We start from the raw sequence: 19860 nt of genomic DNA, 5'->3' as shown, positions 1-19860 counted from the left end.
CTCTTCTTATCTCAGCCCACAGGTTTTTACATTGTTCCAATTCTCCCTCCCATCCCACTGGGGAGTAGAGGTGAGTGAGCTGGTAGCTGAGTGGTACTTAGTTGCAGGCTGGGCTTAAACCAGCACAGTGGGACGATCACAGAGAATTTACATAGTGTACCACCCGTTTGTCTGATACTATTACCTTTTCCATATATAGCTAGATGGAAAATGGGTTTTGCCTACATTTTCATCTCTTTTGTTATTAGAAGGGCTTTGAGGAAGTAAGTAGGAGATACTCTTGTGTCTTGGGTTTAGCAGTAGCAGTCAATTTTTTCTTCTTCTTAGTAGCTGGTGCAGCATTGTGTTTTGACTTTCGGCCTGGGAACAGTGCTGATAATACTGTTGGTTTTAGTTGTTGCTAAGTCATGTTTACTCTGACCAAGGACTTTGTGAGCCTCATGCTCTGCCAGGGAGGAGGGGAAGCCAGGAGGAAGCAGAGACAGGACACCTGACCCAAGCTAGCCAAGAGGTATTCCATACCACAGCACGTCATGCCCAGGGAGTTACCCAGAAGGGCATGGGCTCTCTTTCTGGGGTCGAACTCATTTTGGTGAGTGGTATCATATTCTCTTCCCTTGTTATTTTCTCTTATCATTATTATTATTGGTGGTAGCAGCAGTGGTTTGTGTTATCCCTTAGTTACTGGACTGTTCTCAACCCATGGGAGTCACATTCTTTCGATTTTCCTCCCCATCAGAGAGAAGTCAAGTGAGCTACTTCGTGCTATAGAGGACAAAAAGTCACCAGGGAGACTCATCCAGCTGGGGAGACCTATAAGGTGGGCACAAAGGGTTGGGACAGTCAAATCCACAACTGATGGTCTCCATAACCAAGTCTCAGACCTCAGGAAGACCAGGCTGGCTGGACACCAGGGACTGTGGAGCTGTGAATGAACCATCTCCTCCTCTGAACCAGCTAACAGCGGTGTCGGCGTGACATTGCTGATACCAGCAATGGGGAAGAGCTCTGTAACTCCAGGACACAGGGGCTACCCCTCTCCTCCTGAGGTGCTGCCCTCCCACAGTGGGGTGACCCCATGGGGCAGACGGGTCGTGGGTCACCACCAAGGATGGAAGGCTGCTGATGAGCTGTGGAGAGAAAGGATGTCAGAGAAACATGATGAGAAGCAGGGTTTGGAGTGTGTTACAGTCATTTGAGAAGGAGGGGAGGGAAGGAACCTAGGCACTGTACCTGGGAATAAGGTGTCTCGGCAGCTATAAGGTTAGGAGGTTAGAGTGCATTTTTTAAATTAGCTGTTTTAACCAGTGAGAACATTTATTAACCAGTCATCATGCAATAAATATGTTTATTATTAATATTTCACATCTAAAATCCCTGTAGAAGATTGAAAAAGCCCTTGTATGTTATTTTGGCAGTGTGAATGGTGCAGAGGAGAGCGGCTGCGCTCAAGTGCCTCTGCCCCATCAGGCAGCAACAAAAGGCGCCAGGCTTGCAGTGGCACAAAGGCAGGCAGCTTTCTGTGCCAACAGCTCTGCAAACCCTCTTCTAGCAGAGCGAGGAGTCTCTGTCTCTGTCCCTCCCAAAGGAGTCATAAAATACAGCTTTATCCACCCTGCATGCAGCAATCAGACAGGCTTAAAAGCTTAAGCACTCATAGGGTAGCAATGCTTAGAAAGATTGCACCGGCCTGTTTGCCTGCCTCGGTCCTCTTCTCTAATCCAGTCGCTCCTCGGTATGGACTTGTAGGGACACATTGTTAGAGACAGAGGCAGAACACTGAACTTGCTCATAGAGAGGGAGCTGTTAAACTTGTGTCTATGCAGGGCTGCAATGAGCCTGGTGCTGCTGCTCTCACTCTGCTTACCAGCCAGCTGCTGGGTTGTGGAGCACACAGATCATGCACCAGGCATAGAAGATGGGAGCAAACAGATTTCTTCCTTTTATAGTTTTATTAAACAAAGCCAAGCAAATCAAATCCAACCCCTCTGTCGATACTCCAGCTTCTCATTTACTCAAGACCCCTTTCCACATCTCTGGAAGAACAAAAAGGCTGGGATCAGTGTCAAGAGCATTACACACATGTATATTTATCAAGGAAGACCAGACAGAGGTCAGTTTGCTGCCCTGCAGCAGCAGAATCTCGGTCACCAAGTGGGAGGTGAAGGGTAGGTGAAGAGGCTGGTCCATGCCTTTACTGGGCCAAGGTGTGTGGGATGCTGGCAGAAGGCTCTGATTGTGCATGAGGATAACTGCAGAAGCCATTGGTCAGGAACAACACTGAGGGGCTCCTGGGTCTTGAAGCAAAAGCTAAGTACAACACAATTACAAAGCAAGCATACAATGTCCCTTCCAGTCATGCAATCAGCTCAAAAACTGCAGTTTAGAGAAAAAAAATCCAAAGAATTAACTGGAAGATGTTACCATTCTGTGGGCATGCTGAGTGCTCACGATAAATCTTTTCCTGAAGGAAAAAGCAAGGTTAAATCAAGCTACAAAGCCCATCAAGCATGAGATTTACAGCAATCTAAAAGGGTTATGGGTTCATTTCTTAAACAGTTGAATTATGGCTGCTTCTGGGTATCAATACATTAAGCATGCTGACCCCCTCAGTGCTATGGGGAGCTAGGGTATGAGCAACAATGGAGAGATCGCGCTGGTTATGGTTTTTATGTGCACTTCAAAGTCACTTCCGAAAAAGAAGATGAGATAGTAGTTGAGTATTCCAGCCACGGACATGAGGAACAGGAACAAAATGATGCGCTTTCCAAACAGGTGACCGGGAGTGCTGAGGAGACAGAACGGGGAAAAAGCCATTTGACTTTAATGCATGTCACCTCACACAAGAAGTCCTCAGACTTTGGACTCTGTTGTTGAGACCTGCTGAAAGACCTTGTGGCTGAGATAAATGGGCAAATTTCCTCTCTCTCTGTTATTTCAAGGCAGTTGCAAGGCCTTCAATGCCATTTTCTGCATCCATTTGGGTCTGGATCTGGCGTCCTGTGCTCAGCATAGGCTACTGCTTACAAAAGGGGCCATTCAGAGGGACTTGTATGTCTTCTCTGCCAACACAGCCTGTGGGACAATCTTATTTCTGCATGTGTGTAATGAGCTTTTGTGATATGAAAGGATGATTTTGTGCAAATAGCGGCACAAACACACAAACACATGTGTTCACAGAGGTGTGAGCAGGAGCCGCTGAAGCAGTCGCTCTGTTCCTGCAGCTCCCCTCACCCCAGAGCCACAGCACCTCCCATGTCTCCCACAGCTCCTTCCAGAAGATGTGGGCTTTTCTTTGCCATCCCATGCAAGCAGCCATTGCAGGCAGCACCATGAGCCAGCAGCTGTGCCTGTGGAAGTGGCAGCATCCAGCTGTACTGCTGCTACATCCCCAATTTCATGAAGAGGCTCTGCAAGTCCTTACCTCTGAGTCCTCTCCCCCAGGTAGCCCACAAAGTACTTCTGCCTCACAAACAGGTACATCAGGCCGGCAAAGGCGGCAGGAGCTGGGTAAAGGGTAAGACAAGATGTTACAAACACCAGCCCAGGTCTCACTGTACGTACTGTTCCCAACTGCTGCCTGCGCTGGACCGGGAAGCTGGAACCTGCAGCCCTGGGTTATGGGATGAGTGTTGAAACCAGGATGGAGACCTGTGCATGGGAAACAGAGCACTTGCCTGCCCCTTGCTCCAGCTTTTCTACAGACTGTGTGGGTACAATCCTGCCCACAGCTATGCCCACTGCACAGCACACACTCATCCCCATTGGAAACACAGTGTGGCCATGTCAGGTTCAGGAAGGAGGGTGTTGGCTCAGGCACTGTCTTTACCAGAAGTAAAAGGCAGCTGATACATGCACTTCTCTAGGAGCAGGTGGAGGACTATGCTTTGGTCCAGTATTCATTTGTTGTTCACATAAATAAGGGCTTTCTCCTCAGTTATAATTTTCCCCACACTTGCAGGCAAAACACTCTTCTTCTGGTCAGGAACTCCCCTTTTCCAAAAATAATAGCCACGGACCACAGAAAAGTACTCATCTTAACCTCAGGCAAACTCAAATTGCACTGAAGGGGATCATAGAAATGCAGGTAAATATACCTGGGCTGCCCTCAGCACTGGGAAGGGCTGCAGCTCTGGCAATGTAATCAAACGAGCCCGTTTCTAGTCCTGAGGGTGAATAATGTGGCATCCAGCATCCAAGTACTAAACTGTTCACCCAGAACAGAGGGATCTTATCTGTAATACCTATATGGGAAATGCCCCTGGCCCGAACTGTCCTGAATCACATCTGGGAACATGTCTGTTGGCATAAACTGTGCCAGAAGGGTGCAGGACGGGAATCGCCTCCAAAGCACTCACCATCCCTTGCTGAAAGCCAGGCAAGGTAGAAGGGAAAAACAATGAGTGTTACCTGGGCTGCAGAGAAGTCCAGCGCACCAGAGCACAGCGAGGAACGTGGGGTATGCGTGTCCGCAGTTCTGGCTGGGGAGGGATTTACACAAGAGAAATCAGAACATGGGGAAACAGAAACAAACCCAATGTGTTTCACCAGCAAACTGGATTTGGGCTGCAGTAACTACTGCGGGTGGGCTTTTACCGCCTTTTGTGCCTGAACACAGCTCCGCCTCACCCGCACCTCTGCTTCCCTGTTCCCTTACTTGGATAATGGATGCCTTTGTCCTGCCTGGTGAGGAAAACAAACCACCCCGCGCACATGCCTGGCACCTGGGAAAGCTTTCCTCCTCTAACCTGTTTGATCAAGGCACGTGTATAATAGATGCTGTGTGCTTTACTGGCCTGGAAAATCCTTGTAATTAAGTCACATTAATCATGTTACTGGCATTGAAAGCTGCATGAAACCAACAAAAGGAAAATCACACTGCAAATAGGAGTGTCTCATAGAGTTAACACATGTCTTTGCAGGGGAACAGGAATGATTTCTAGCTGCCTCCTTTGGCTGGGAGTGCTTTCTGAGAGGGTAGCGCTTTGCCCTGGGCAGAGGCTGGACACCTGTGAAGGGCAGGACTTGGACATCCCATTCAGTTTCAAACACATCGTCAGTACTTCACAAATAATAAAAAGTGGTTTATGTTTTCTCTTCTGGGTTGGAATTATCTTTCCTCTTCTCTCCCTGGAGGGATGTCAAAGACAAGAGGTACAAAGCAAAGAGCCACATGCCAAGGGAGCTGCTGTGGACCAAGGGGTTTGTATGAGCTCTGCCACCAACCTGCTCCTCAGTGAGTTGGTGTCTTGCCAGCTCTTTCCTTTAGAGCCACAGTGCCCCAGGACACTGGCTGCATTTGCATCATCACCATTCCAGCATTAGCTACTGCTGGGTGAGATGGTTCCCAAATGAGGGATGTTGTACTCAAAGGGCTGAAAGTCCAGCATAAACACAGCACAGCATTCAGAAGGGAGATGGGTTCACCAGCAAACATATTAGAGAACTACAGGTCTGAACACTGCTGCAATGCACACAGCAAGGGAATGCAGATGAATCCTTCATTTGAGGGCATTGGGAGTTCACCTTTTGACTCCAAAAGGGTTTGTTTTAAACCCTAATGAAGAGAGAGACAGACCACTCTCTTCCCCCACTGGCTCCTCAGGGCTTGCCTACTCACTTGGCAGTGTAGACGCGATCAAAGGCAGAGGATCCTGATCGCTGGAACGCCTTGCTATTGCAGTATTTGCTTTCATGCTCCACTTTGCTCGCAAAAAAAGCTGTTAAAGAACCACAGATTATTCTGAGATGTTATTTCGAGATATTGCAGAAGCTGGTCTTTCTGGCTTCAGCTCTGTTCTCAAGAACAACCAGGGTGAATGGCAGGAGAGGACATGGGTGTATGGAGGTGCAGGATGTGGCCAGCATCCTCACTCGGTCACCAAGGTATAATCAAACCATCTGTGCAAGCGTACAGTGCAGCGCGACCTCAGACATCCCCACATGTCTGTATGTGACTGGTAGCAGGGTCTTAACCCTGAGCCCTGCTTCATCCCTGCACTGCACTTCTGGCAGCCTGCACCTCTGCTGCAGTACAGCCCCTGACTCGGCCCTTTGGGCCCCTATGGGAAAAAAGCTTTCCAGCCAGAGCTGCCAACCCCAACTCTCACTCTCTAATGAATCAAAGAGACAAGGGAATTTACTCCTTCAACAATACCCAGGGATGTCCTGCAGCTCTGGCTCATTTTCCAGAAAAGCCCATTGAGAACCTGGTCCTCATGCCTGATCTCTATGTGACCATTCTGTGCGTATCTCCCTTTTAAACAACAGTGTTGTGTCAGGGTGTTAGCTGCTGCAAAACTGCAGCACTTGAAGATAATGTATCATGCGCTTGACTAACACGTTTTATCTGATGACACTAAGCCAGAGACCATCCATCATGTGTCTAAATACACCAGAGAGAGAGCCCTGGCAGGCTACCAGCTGCAAGCTTTGTATTGTTGTGCATCCCATCACAGTGTACCCAAAGCACTTCATGGTTTAGAATATTAGGCATATACATATATATAAAAACATAACATGCCAGGAAAGATTATTATAACAATAGAAGTGTACACTGATATGCTGCAGGATTTCATCCCTGGAATCTGAAGATTTACCTCACTTTTCCCCTTACTGATGCTGTAGGTAGGTATTTTGTGTGTTCATTGCCTTCACTAAAAGCGACTGAGTGCTTTCCAAGATTGAGTGATTCCCTGAGTATGCACAGTCTTTCTCCAGGAAAACTTGCAGTGGTTTAATCCAGTGTCCCCATGTGAGCCAGGCTGCAGACCCTCTCACTGACACCAGCACAGTGCCTGGAGTACCTGGCCCTGGAGGACCCAGAGCAGACACTGTCCAGTGGCACAGCCACTGAGAGCTCTCAGCATCTTCATCCACTCATGACCTAAGCCTTTGGCATGGGGTTATTAACCTGCCTACAGGGCTGAAGCACTACAAAGGGCCAGAGCAGAGCTGACAGATCACATCCAGGAGTGGTCCCTGCTGCAGGGCTGTGCTCCCATCTCAGCAATGTTGGGCTCCTGTTAACCTGGCATTGGGGAAGCAGGAGGCTACAGTGTAAAGCAGCTTGCAACCCCATGCTTATGTTTCCTACTCTTTACTCTGAACCTGAAGACAAGAGGGTGATTTCCCAGGTGAAATGACATGGGTAAACAGAGCAGGGCTGGAACTGAGGAGTTTAATTCAGCTCAGCTACACCAGCAGATGATGCCGTGAAGCTCCAAAGCTGCTCAGGCTGCCCTGAGCCTCAGCCACTGCAGTCCCACTCCGGTGAAGTTAATGTTCAAGAATTCAGTCCAAGCCTGGCTGTTTCACAAGTTCATGCCAATAGAAACCATCCACTGATGCTTCAACCTAGTGAGTGCCCGATCTGCTTAGTGATGACCACTGATTTACCCCAAAAGCTTCTGAATTGCAACATCCCTCTGATGCAAGAACAAAACCGAAAGCTGCGTGTGAGAATCAGCAGCATCCAGCCTCACAAGTCATTCTGTAGGATCTGGAGATTCCCAATATGAGTAAGATGACAGTAAGTGGACGTCAGACTGGGGCAGCACCACAACCCACATCTAGCTTTCACCCAAACTGTTTTCTGATCTTGTACCAGATGCAGAAAAGCACATAAACCTGAATTTACATGGTGCTGACTTCGTGTACTTAAAGACAGTCAAGCAGATGCTCAAGCTCTTTGCTGAACCAAAGCTACAGCAAGAGTTCAGTACAAATGATATCTCTTGACAAGCATGTATGCCACCTTAGTTATTACATTTGTTGCAGGACTTCCTGTCAGTCCAGTCTTTCTAGACAGAAAGCCTGGGAAGAGGAAATCAGATGATGCAGGGTCTGAAATCATGGTTCAGAGCTTTGTTCCACTCGTGCTTGGCACACTAAGTCCTCTGCCAAGTGTTGCACTGCCCGCTTGCAGCAGTGGGGTCAATAATCTCACAGGCAGATTTCATTAGATGAAAGTGTGTGGCAGGCTGGAAGGCAAATGCCCATGCTTCAGAGTGAGAGGGGAAAAACACGGTACATAAAGTCCTTTGGTTAAATAGCAAGAAATGTGCATTTGGCACTTACTATGGTATGCGCTCTGATCCCACCATGCTGTATTCAGGCAATGTTACACACTGTGCATTTACCAGAAACCAGCACTGGGTTAAACCATGTGGTATTTAGTGCCTATGTCGAAACCCAACCAGTCCACATCACTTTTTTGGTTTTGCTTTCTGGCACAGAGGCTTATGTAGAGGCTCCCACCACTTCCCCTCTCTGCAGCAGCCCAAGAACAGCCCATTTACTAGGATTGAACTATGTTGAGTTTGCACTGGTTGGGAATCTCCCATCCCTACCAAGAAGCCTTCACAGAAGATTGCTTGCATATGCATCAACCCCTCACCTCACTGCTGGCTCTCCTTGAACCTGGGCCATCTCAGCGTCCCTGGGGTAAAACACACTCCCTTCTCGTATTCTGGGCAGAATTTCGTGCTAAATTGCTTAAGGACTTGCAAGAGATGATGATAAAATTAAAATGAGAAGAGAAACTTGTTGTTTTATTTAAAAGGTCCTGAAGAATGGTAGGGACTATAGACGTCTGAATAAGAGCTGAAAAAAAGAACTTCTCCATTACAGGAAATATGCATTGTTCTTGGGACTGCAGTTAATTGAGATTAGTTGGACTGCAGGACCTGGAGATGCAGGAAAACAGTAGAGTTGCCTGCTCACAAATAACCCTAACAGTCTTCGGATGAGATGGTGCAATTGTGACCCCTTCGTGCAGCTCTGTGTGAAGGTCTGACCCATCACAGCCCACTGGAGCCCCAGCCCCTCACCATGGTGGCAAGGCTCTGACTGGTGGGCAGCTCTGCCTGCCCACATTAGGGACTTCAGCCAGGGAAAGAAGCCTCACTCATCAAATTTAAATGTATGTTGTCACAGAGTACCCCAGCATGTTAGCCCTTTCACTAGCTGACATCTGTATAACAAACTCACTCCAGAATATCATGGACTAGGACCATGCAACTGCCAAGGTACAGCAACAACAGCATGGAAAATTACATGTTTAGAAAATTGTTTCATTTCTAAAGCCAAAGTCATGTGTAAGCACACACAGTTATAACCAGAGATTGTCTATCCAAATTTCAGGTCAGCATACATCATCCTGAACTCTTCTCACGTCCCCTTTCACCCTTAAGCAAATCCTTATTTTTGTCTTACCATTCTGGACAACACTTATCAAGGTGACAATGGCGAGGAGGACAACGCTTCCCAGGGTTTCCTGGTCCATTTTGCCTGTGAGTGCCAGGGAGGACGCTGCAGTCTCCTTGGCAGCCCAGCCCTACAAGCACAGAAGGAGGAAGTGAAGGTCTTTCTTAACTTGAATCATTAACACTTCCTGTGGCTTCACAGGAGAGTGGCAGCACTTCACCCCGCACTCAGGTGCCTGTCAGAGAAGCAGAGCCACAGGCTCACTCGCTTGTCATACACAGATGAAGCCCAGAGAAGCAAGAGGTTAGGTGTCTGTGATCTAAGAGGATATATAATATAGGAATATATCTAAATCAGTAACTCCTTGGAAGACTATGACAGCTGCCAGCATTCAGCGGGCTCAGGCTTCACAGCTGTACCCCAGTTTTAGTAGTCAACCCCCAATACGGCTGAACATAACTGCTACATAATGTTCATGCCTCAGCTTTGACCCTGTGACAGCAGAGAAGCACAGGCTGCAGTGCCGGACATCTGCAGAAAGTCCCAGAGCTTCTGTCAGATCAGTGGAAAGCATCCTCATCCAAAGTGCACATCACTCACTGCCCCTAACTGCTCTGCTCCCTTTTGCCCATATTCTGATAGGGAAAAGCCTTCAAGAAATTCTTGCCTTTAGTGGGGATTTAACACTAATTCAAGTAGTATTTTCACCAGACTGAGCCCTGGACAATTTCTGCCCCGTCTTTCTGTTTCTACTCCATCACATGGTACCCGGAAGGTCTGAGTGCCCCCTAGCATCCAGACCATGACAGTATAACTGGTGACCTCTCTGGATGGGACACACTCCATGGGAGTTCCCAGCAGAAGCCAAGCTGCAAAATCCACCTTGTTCAGCAGGGACACATTTATCTAAAGCTCTTATCCAGTCTCTCTATCATGTGAATTATTATCATCTGCATTATTAGATATGGAAAACACTGAGGTCCTCTGGGCACAAGCAAATACAAAGAAACATGCTGTCTGAGAGGCAGGTGATTAACGTTGTGAGTTCTGACTTACTGTTAACTCAATAGGAAAAAATTGTCCTTCTGGGAGAACCTTCCATACAGTCCATCCAGACACAGCTGTGTGAGGAGCAAGGCCATAAATGTATCAAGGTTTAGATTTGGCCTGGTTTTAACACTTGGCAAATTTGCTTTAGGAAAAGAAAACACAAACCAACCAACAGAAGAACAAAGCCAAGAACAAAGAGAGAAGCCCAACAGCACTTTGAGAATGTTTTTAGTCTATTTTTCCCACAAAATGGTCTTTTCTTACTTGAGCATCAAAGCTCATGTTTTGAGGTCTACTGAGCACAGGATCATAGCTGGTATTTAAGGATGGTATTTAATGCTAAGCGTCCACTAATCTTCTGAGGAGGAAACTCCGTCACCTAAAAGTGGTTATGGAATTAAATCAAAGGAGGAATATTGTCCAAGCAGAGTCCAGCACTGTGATTGTGAAGAAAGGACCTGTGCATGGACATACAACAGCAGGACTCCCAGTCATCCTCCCACAGCAGGCACTAATCCTTCGCTTTCTTCTAACTGTTTTATAGCCCACAGCTTGCTTTTGATTTACAAGGGACAGTAAAAGCAGATGAGCCCACTCTGAGATCTGCTCCAACTTGCACATACACACTTCCCTGCTTTCAAAGACTTCCCAAAGGTGGCTTCAGTTCAGCAGGACTCTCATGTTAAAGGGATAGGAATAAGGCTGCTAAGGTCTGAAGTCACCATAATGCTGAAAACCCCCATAGGAGGAGTTTATGCCAGCGGATTTCCAAGCTCCCAGCCCACACCCATGTGTCGGCCAGGTCAAGGGCTGAGCTGCCAATGCCTTCATTTCCTCCTCATCCTGCTCTTTGCTTTCCACCTCTTTGCTGCTGCTCAGTGCCTCTCACCATATCCTCACCCCTGCTTTGCACTCCTGCTCTGCCCCTTGCAATTCTTGCCTGTCTCTGGCACCTCTTGGCACTGCAGGACCTGCTGGCAGCACCACTGGAAACCCAGCTCACTACTTCCTCTTGCCAAAGCTCACTCTAAAGTCATCCCTCACATATGAGAGGAGGGGAACAGGGCTTCACCCTTCTCTCTGCAAAAAGAAACATGACATCAACTCCAGGGCTTGCTAAGCTGATCTGGGAGTGTGCAGGGAGAAGACAGCTTTGCCAGAGAGAATCTGTTTGGTATGGCTGCCTGAAAATAATAACTGCAGGGTTTTGTGTTTTTATCACTGTAACATCGCTCCGAGCACTCTGCTTGAGGAAAAGCAGAGGAAATCAAAAAAGTATGAGGGACATGGAAGAAGACGTCCCTTGCCTTTACCACAGCATAGCAATACTTGTTAATAGAGTCTGACAGAGCAGAACCCCCTTGCAGGGGGAACATTGTCATTTCATACTCTCTGGCACTGGAGTAGCTGCAGGATGAAAGGAGGTTCTGGTAATAATTTTGCAAATTGGGGAATTGCCTTGGCAAGGGAGGGCTAAGGTGGGACCAAAATGATTCTGCAAACAGCTTCTGCCACAACTACACATTAAATTGTTCCCTCCGTTGGATGGCTCTTGTGTCTCCTTCTTTTGCAGGATACACTGGGTCAAGTGAAGTTGGCAGCACTGGAAAACCCTGTCCACCTGGGAAAAAGATCAGTGCAAGACACCTCCATCCTATCCCTATTCAAAACAGGGGATTTTCTCAAGTAGGCAAAAAAAAAAGGGTGAGGGACAGACGTGCCTGCACTTGCTGTAACACCCAGTGTGGTCCGTGTTCTCCAGGCACAGGTACTTCAGCAGCTGCTGTCAGACCCCAGCCCTTCTGCTCACTGCATTGCTGTGTGACACCCACATCTTCCTGTCTGAGGGAGATAACCTTGCCACAGTGAGCCGTGAAGCTCATGAAAATGTGCAAAGCCAGCGAGCTTTTCCAGTTGAGCTGCGAGGCTTCCCGCACACTGAATCCCCTCCTCTGGAAATCTTGAGCAGCCAGTCAAAATAATCCTTCTGTAGGTTGCTTTCACACTGAAGGGGAAGGGACTGGGAATACGGATCTGTAAATAAGTGTTGGGATGCTCATCTCTCCTCTCATGCACTCTGCTCGGCACTCGGCTGCAAGGACTCCAGTGAAAGGGCATCTCCTAATAAAATAAAAGCTGCTTCTGTGAAGTTTCTGTGTGTAATTGTCAGGCAACATACAGCTCTCATGCTTTATCATACATGCAACAGGACACAAGCCCTTTGGACTGGTTGGTTAATATTAGCACTGTGCATTGCAAACTTAAAGCACCATGTAACCAGCAAATACATAGTACTTATACACATAGCATATGTGACTACATGCTGTCACATCAGTCTGCTTCAGCATCCCTTCCAAGGCCTGACAAAACCCTAAGGAGAGCATGAACAGAGCTGGAAATGTGAAGTGCGACACAAAGAAAAGGGCAGTGCTGCAGTGGTTTGAATGCTGTCTTCATTTTGCATGGCCAGGAGAATAACACTGTGGGAGCAGTCACCGTGCTGCCCAGGAAATCCCTCCTTCTCCACATTGCCCAGACTTGACTTCTTCCTTGCTACGTAGGGGACAACATCCTACATTTGTACAAATTCAGCTCAAAACGCAGTGCTTGAAGGCAGAGCCCAAAGTCCCTCAGGGCCCCGGCACAGCCTCCTCCTCATCCTTTGTGTGTCACCCACCACCCTACTCAATAAAGTTTGCCCTTACTGCTGACATCCCTGTGGCTGCGCTTCACCCTTGGGTTCATTTCTGCAGCCCCATGTAACAGAGTTTGTGTGTTTGCCTTCCCCAGAGTGGTTATTTGGGTTTATCTTCATTATAATTCAGTGGGGTGACCCTGGAGAGCTGCTGCAATGGAACAAGACCAGTATGAATCTGAGCCCCTCCATCAGGACGCTGGAAAACAACACGGGCACATTTGGTGTTTCTCTGCCATTGGGAGATTGAAGAATTGAGCAGGGCCAAGACAGACCTTACTGAAGCTTTTTCGGCAATACCACCCCTCTCCTCCCCCCCAGTTTCCCAGGAAGTTATTGATGAGTATGGTTTGTGCAGTGTCCAGCGAGTGGCAAAGCCACCTCGTGGGGATTTCCTCTCTGTCATCCTTCCCTCCCTCGCTCCCAAGCAGCAGGTTCTCAGCAGCCACTGTGATATCATGAGGTGTCACCGTGGTGACAGCTACCAGACAGCCCAGGGAACAACCACCCTGTCACGGGAGGAGAACCACAGTCACAGGAGAGCTAAGGCTGGAAACGACCTCTGGATGTCATCTCGTCCAACCCCACTGCTCAAGCAGAGCCACCTACAGCAAGCTGCACAGGTATTGACACACATTGATAAGGTCTCCCTGAGCCTTCTCCAGGCTGAAAAGTCCCAGCTCTCTCAGCCTTCTTTCACAGGAGATGTTCCAGTCCCTTCATCATCTCCACAGCCCTTCGCTAAAGCATTACCAGTAGTCTGTGTCTCTTCTGTACTGGAGAACCCAGAACCGGCCTCATCAGTGCTGAACAGAGGGGAAGGATCCCCTCCCCAGCCTGCTGGCAGTGCTTAGTGTGATGCAGCCCAGGACACCATTCGCTGCATTTGCCACAAAGGCCCATTGTTGGCTCATGTTCAACTTTCTGCCAAGCTGCTTTCCAGCTGAGAGCACCCAGCATGTACTGGTGCATGGGGTTTGTCCCCAGCTGCAGGACCTTGCACTTCTTGTTGAACTTCATGAGGAACCTGTCAGCCCATTTCTCCAATCCATCAAGGTCTCTCTGGATGGCAGCGTGACTCTTTGGTGTATCAGCCACTCCTCTGAGTTCGGTGTTGTCTGCAAACTTGCTGAGGATACACTCTTGCCCCATCATCCGCATCATTAATGGAGATGTTAAGCAGCTTTGATCCCTGGCTACACCACTAGTTTACTGGCCTCCAACTACATCTAGGCACTGATGACCACCCTCTGGGCCCAACTGTTCAGCCAGTCTTCAATGCACCTCACCATCATCTTATCCAACCCATACATACACAGCTTCTCTGTGAGGATCTTACAAGAGACAGTGTCAAATGCCTTACTGAAGTAGACAATATCCACTGCCATCTTATCAGCTACCTGGCCAACCACTTCATCATGGAAATTTATCCAGTTGGTAGAGCACAGCTTGCCTTGGTGAAGCTATGTTGACTACTGATCATTTCTTTGTCCCTGGTGTGCCTGAAGACTGTTTCCAGGATTAGCTGATCCATCACCTTCCCAGGCATCAAAGTGAAGCTGACCAGCCTGAAGCTTCCTAGGTCACCCTTCTTGTCCTTCTTGAAGATGGGGGTGACATGTGCTTTCCCCCAGCCCTGGGGCTCTTCTCCCAGTTGCCATGATCAAATATGACGAATGACCTTGCAATGACATCCACCAGCTCCCTCAGCGCTTGTAGGTACTATGGCCAATGGATTTATGTGGGTGCAGCTTTCCTTTCTCTGAGACCTAGCATTCCTGAGGGCAAATCGCGCTCCTTTGGCATGACTTGTTTTTCACAGCTCACATTAGCTGCTGTTATCACCTTAACACCTTTTAGATGGCTGAAAATTGATCGCTTAATAATTCATTTATAGACTTTATAGAGCGGAAGCGAGACCGCCTGGGCAGCAGATTCCTGGGTCTTCCACTCTGCTCCTCTTTGAGATGTTTCTTTCACACTGACTCACGCCTGTCAGTGCTTCCACTTTCCATTAGCTCTTGCAAACAATTACCAAAGGTCTTTGACCCCTGCGGGATGAATTTTGCCTTCCGTTCCTCTGGTCTCTGGTCACAACCAGTCTACTTGGTACTGCTGGAAGAGACACCACGCCCGCCCCCGCAGCCGCGGCGCGCTGTAAGAACTGCAGGAGCACAATGGCAGCTGCGCGGGTTTAGCGCGGGTTTAACGCGGGTGACCCGGGCTGTGCGGCCATCACCAACCACGTGGGGGAGAGCTCCGCAGCGGGTCTCTGTGGCGCAATCGGTTAGCGCGTTCGGCTGTTAACCGAAAGGTTGGTGGTTCGAGCCCACCCAGGGACGGCAGGTGACTTCTTTTTCTTATGGTGGTCGGGTCTTTTTCCTCCCCCGCTGGGTCCGGCCCGCGCTGCCGCAGACCTCCGCCGAGCCCCCAGCCTCTGCCTCCGGCGGGAGGAGTCTCCCCTTGTTCCCTGCCGGCGGAGGGGAATCGGTGCCACGCCGCCACGCCCCTTGTGCTCGGTCAAAGCGGCCGCAGAAACGACTTTCCCCAATGGGAGTTTCCGTAGTGTAGTGGTTATCACGTTCGCCTAACACGCGAAAGGTCCCCGGTTCGAAACCGGGCGGAAACACTGAAATCTTTAGTGTTTTTTTTTTTTGTCTTGGCGAACGTCAGTTTTCCTTGTTCCTGCATCAAAACGCGCACAGCGTGGAGGACATTACGCATGGTGAGGCCCACACATGTCCCGGTGCAGGAGAACACAAACTGCCTTCCGTGCCGGGGGAGGCAAGGGCTGGGCTGGGTGTTTTATAAGGGAGATTTGGCTCATTACCCTGCTCAAGCTTCTCCTCTGCAAGGAGGCTTTCCCCATCTGCGTGGAAGGATGACCTAAAGGAGGAGAAACGGTTCTCAGCAGAGGGGGTAAAGTTTCTGCAGTGCATATAAGGAAGATGGTGGGAAAACAGTCTGGGTTGTTCCTGTTTCAGGCTGAAGGGAAAGGCTGAGATGGGACAAAAACTTCAAACTCAGTATGATTCCACCATCAAATTAATAGCATTGTCACTGCTTTTCCTGAACAGCCACAGGTGTAGAAGATATTTGGTCCCAGGAACCACTTAAGTTTGGGCTGGAGATAATACCCCTTAAGGATAACATTTATGGTACTGCAGCACAAAGCATTTAAAATCTTATCCTGCCCTGGCAAAGCCAGGCTTGAAGGCACAGGGATATTCACTGGAATAAAGTGCTATATTAAGAAATTCAAATGCTCAACTTCTTTCTCACAGCCTTCTCTGTCACTTAAATCTCTTTCTCTGCTACACTGATAGAAAGAGTGAGCCAGTGAAAATAGGGATATAGAAAATAAAACAACCTACACAAAAGGTGGTTATGGTATGAAGAACTGTAAAACACTATTTAAAAGCTCAAACATGTATTTTATACATAAAAAATACTGGCCGCCCTCTCCTTAAGCCAACAAGGTTGAGCACACACACTCCACTAAAAGAGGAATGTAAAATAACTTAGGGTTCTCCCACTCTTCAGCTCTCCACCTCTGGCAGCTGCATTGACAGGCTCTGCAACAGGACCAGAGCCCACTTCTGTACACAGGAGCACGCAGACGCCTCCTCACCAGGTGCTCCCAAACCCCACCATGGGCATCAGAGAAGCCCCTTCTGACAGTCATTTACATAAAAGAGCAATACAGACCCATGTCCAGGGAGAAACATCTCCTGAGGGCTTCTTCAGCTTCTCTAGGAAACACGAGCTGGAGGCGTTCTGACCCCAGCAGGTCATCCAGACCTTCTTTCCACTCCGTTCCCAGCATTTGCTTTCTTAATGAGCCCCATGGCTTCACCACGCTTTCCTTCGCTGTGCAGCTCCAGCATCACCCTGTAAACATCTGCACTGTCTACGCACAGCAATGCAAACTTCATCAGTCTTGGAACCCTGTTAACCTTATTCTCCCTCTTGCTCTGTCTGCACGCTCAGATCTCTGCTCAGGCTGTAACCTCTTCCATTCAGAGTCTGCATCCTGGTGGACTTTAAAGCATAGCACACAGAGCTGGATTATCTGCTCGGAATCTAACGTGCTTTGCCCTGAGCACAAAGATGCTACGTGGAGAACAGCAGCTGTTCAGCTTTGCAAAAGGAACAAATAGGATGCAACAGCTGTCACTGATACATTGTCAGGAAGGGAATTGTTATTTAAAGCAAGAACCAATGCTGGAAGAATAAACAGCAATAGCCAGTCATGTTATGAAAAACATAAAGATGAAAATCAGTTTTGTATTCAGCACCACAACAAATTTCTAGAGCAGTGCTCTAGTGGCTATACAGCTAAAACCCCATCCAGGCAGCTCCTTTGCAGATGGGCTGGTTCATTACAGGCAAGATGTGAGAGACAGTCCTTTTTCCCCCTGTACTCTTGTTTTAATATATCATTAAGTAGTAAGATCTGAATCAAAGTGCCAGAGCTGATTCTGAACTAAAATCTGTAAATCTGTGAGTAGCACAGTTGTGCCCTTCCCAAATCAGACGACACAGACTGACATTATGTGATGCAAGAGGTGAAGACACCTGAAAATATCATCAAATGCTCAAAGCTATTGGGCTATTTACCCCGTAATGCTGATAAAACCATCAAAATACAGTGACTAACTTCTGCTCATTAATCATATTTGCTATATGCCCACCTAGTGTACTTCTAATTAACAGAAAACTAATACAATACTTTGTGTTCTTTTTATGGCAAATAAAAAGCAGCATTTTAAGGCTAGTCTCAAAACAACAAGTCCAACCACTGAATGCCAAATGGTTTCTTTGGTGATGGGGTTTTCATTCACTCTCATCTGAATTCTCACTTGCACAGGTTCAGAGGTAGTAAAACATTTATGGAAACTGACAAAGCTGCACAGTATCATCTTTAGTGAGCTATTTCAGGAAAATAAAAGGCAGCAAAGAATTTGCAGCACTAACAGATTTAGTTTCATACTTACTTATCTCAGGTGCTATTTATTTGCTTTTGTATCTTCTATACGTGTGTGTACCCACACTGTATCCATGCAGCTGCTGATTGAGGACCCCTAACAACATCAGGAGGTCTCTTCCTTGTGGTGCCCTATGCATTCTGCATCACACCAACTCCAGGCTTGGCACTTCACTCACCCCTTGGTCTGTGTCATGTTTGGAGCCGGCAGTGAGGAGTTCCCGCTCCACAGCTGCAGGTAGTTGCCACTCAGTCACTCACAGACAGTACCTGTACTTGAAGGCAGCTCCCCACTGCTTGGGGAAACCTACAAGTAGTCGTGGTTGGAAGACACACCACTTTTTAGTGGTTTGCATATATAGAAACCACTGGCTGCAAAACTCCACAGGAAAACCTATCACCCCCCTCAAGTCTTGTAGAGGCACCTGGTTTATTCACAGATAAATCAAACTCTAAGTTTGGTCAGCAGGATTTTTAATAAGGGAATTAGTAACAGACCAGTATCTCACCGGCAGTACACCGGCACTTTGCATTCAGAATCCATCGATTTGTTTTCTACTGTAACGTTACCGATTACACTGAAAACAAAGAAGGAGCTCAAGTTCTTTACGAAGATTTACATTTCAAGAATTAAACCATTCCTTGTCTGAAGTGCCAGTTCCATAAACATGTACATAACTGCAAAAGAAATAGCTTGGCAAGGTGAGTTCAGTGCCACTGACAGTTTTTCAAACACTTCTTGAACCTGGTTCAAGCAATCCAAGACTATTTAAATCTGTAGCCATGCCTTGTAATACCAAGTAAGTTCAACTGCACCTATTGGAAGAGCAAGACTGAGGACTTATTTTTTTAACTTCAGATCTAAATCAATGAAAAGAAAAGGAGAACACCTCTGAAACTGGCTGAAATAAGGACTTGCTGGGAAAAATCTTGGTGTTTTTGAGTGCAAGAAAAATGTACAGCTAATCTAATTTAGCATATAATGCCCTGAGGTCTGTGTCTCTGAATATAAAAGACTCCCAACTAGCAAAATGGAAGCTATACAAACCCAGAAACACCAAGACGTGAATCCCTCTGCTTACTCTCTGCTGCCCTGACACAATGTTCATTATTTTCTTCCTATTAGCCTTGCCTCTCCTTGGCACTCTCACATACAGATGGGGTGCACTGCTCTAACATCTCCTAGTGACAACTGTAATGGGTGTTAACTACAGTTGATTTTAATTCTTAGAAACCTTTCTTCTATTAATGAACTTGTAGCTATGAATAATGCAAAGTTACATCTGAAATTCCTTCTCAGTGCTGCAAACATTGGCCTGAATCTTATTAATTTTACTTTAAAAATAACCTGGCTCAGAAGACTATTCTACCAAATTATATTTTCAGTTACCCAGGATTAAAATTCAGTACATGCTGTAAATTTAAATAGGAAAATTTCTGCCCTGCATCTGCCCTTCCTTGGATCCAAGGGATGGACACACCAGAGTGAATTTACACAGCCGTAATTCTGAGAACAGAGTTCCTAGCAGAATACCAGCCTCCAGTTTACTGTTGCAAATGATCTTTGTATCAAAGGATGCAAACATCTCTGGTTAGAGAAGGTACTTTCGTTTTCTTGGGATTTTTCTTGAATGTCAGATAAAGTAACTTCAGGAATTGGGTGATCACTACTACCTAAACAGTATTTCTTACACCATTACATCATTAAGACTACTGAAGTTTATTATTTCTCAAACTCAGTAGAATATGGGTAAGTTTTCCATATTAAAAACAGCAAAAAATGAAGACTCATAGGTGTTTTTAAGCTAAAAGTTGTAATTATATCTGACAGGTAAAATAACTGCTTCTCAGAATAATAAAATGCATTAAAACCTTATTGTCTGCTACAATAAAATAATAAAAGAAACCAACCTCAAATAGA

The 19860-nt window shown here is 47.1% G+C and overlaps 1 protein-coding gene and 2 non-coding genes across 3 annotated transcripts; 2 read left to right on the top strand and 1 right to left on the bottom strand.

Moving 5' to 3' along the window:
* Window positions 1-2060: 2060 nt before the first annotated feature.
* On the bottom strand, window positions 2061-9368 carry ALOX5AP (arachidonate 5-lipoxygenase activating protein). The gene is made up of 5 exons (XM_057410402.1): window positions 9217-9368; window positions 5621-5720; window positions 4411-4481; window positions 3425-3506; window positions 2061-2788 (listed from the first exon to the last, which is right to left on the bottom strand). Exons 1-5 carry the CDS (start codon window positions 9284-9286, stop codon window positions 2626-2628), a joined length of 486 nt encoding a protein of 161 aa, XP_057266385.1. The 5' UTR covers window positions 9287-9368; the 3' UTR covers window positions 2061-2625.
* Window positions 9369-15220: 5852 nt separating this feature from the next.
* TRNAN-GUU (transfer RNA asparagine (anticodon GUU)) lies at window positions 15221-15294 on the top strand. Its single transcript has one exon. It is a non-coding gene; the product is annotated as a tRNA-Asn (tRNA).
* A 214-nt stretch (window positions 15295-15508) lies between these two features.
* TRNAV-AAC (transfer RNA valine (anticodon AAC)) lies at window positions 15509-15581 on the top strand. Its single transcript has one exon. It is a non-coding gene; the product is annotated as a tRNA-Val (tRNA).
* Window positions 15582-19860: the final 4279 nt, after the last annotated feature.

This window comes from Pezoporus wallicus, unplaced genomic scaffold (genome assembly GCF_028554395.1).
Source record: "Pezoporus wallicus isolate ANWC-B61680 ecotype Strahan unplaced genomic scaffold, APGP_CSIRO_Pwel_v1 contig_1876, whole genome shotgun sequence".
NCBI classification, from domain to species: Eukaryota; Metazoa; Chordata; class Aves; order Psittaciformes; family Psittacidae; genus Pezoporus; species Pezoporus wallicus.
Note: the sequence above shows the minus strand (reverse complement) of the source record. Positions and strands in the feature narration are given on the sequence as shown.

What these genes read in the sequence shown, in the direction of transcription:
- ALOX5AP (XM_057410402.1), bottom strand. Translation starts at nt 9,286, where the DNA reads ATGGACCAGGAAACCCTGGGAAGCGTTGTCCTCCTCGCCATTGTCACC. An exon ending in GATAAGTGTTGTCCAGAATG is followed by an intron (nt 5,721 to 9,216) that starts GTAAGACAAAAA and finishes GTTCTTTAACAG; the next exon opens with CTTTTTTTGCGAGCAAAGTG. An exon ending in CTGGGGGAGAGGACTCAGAG is followed by an intron (nt 2,789 to 3,424) that starts GTAAGGACTTGC and finishes CTGTCTCCTCAG; the next exon opens with CACTCCCGGTCACCTGTTTG.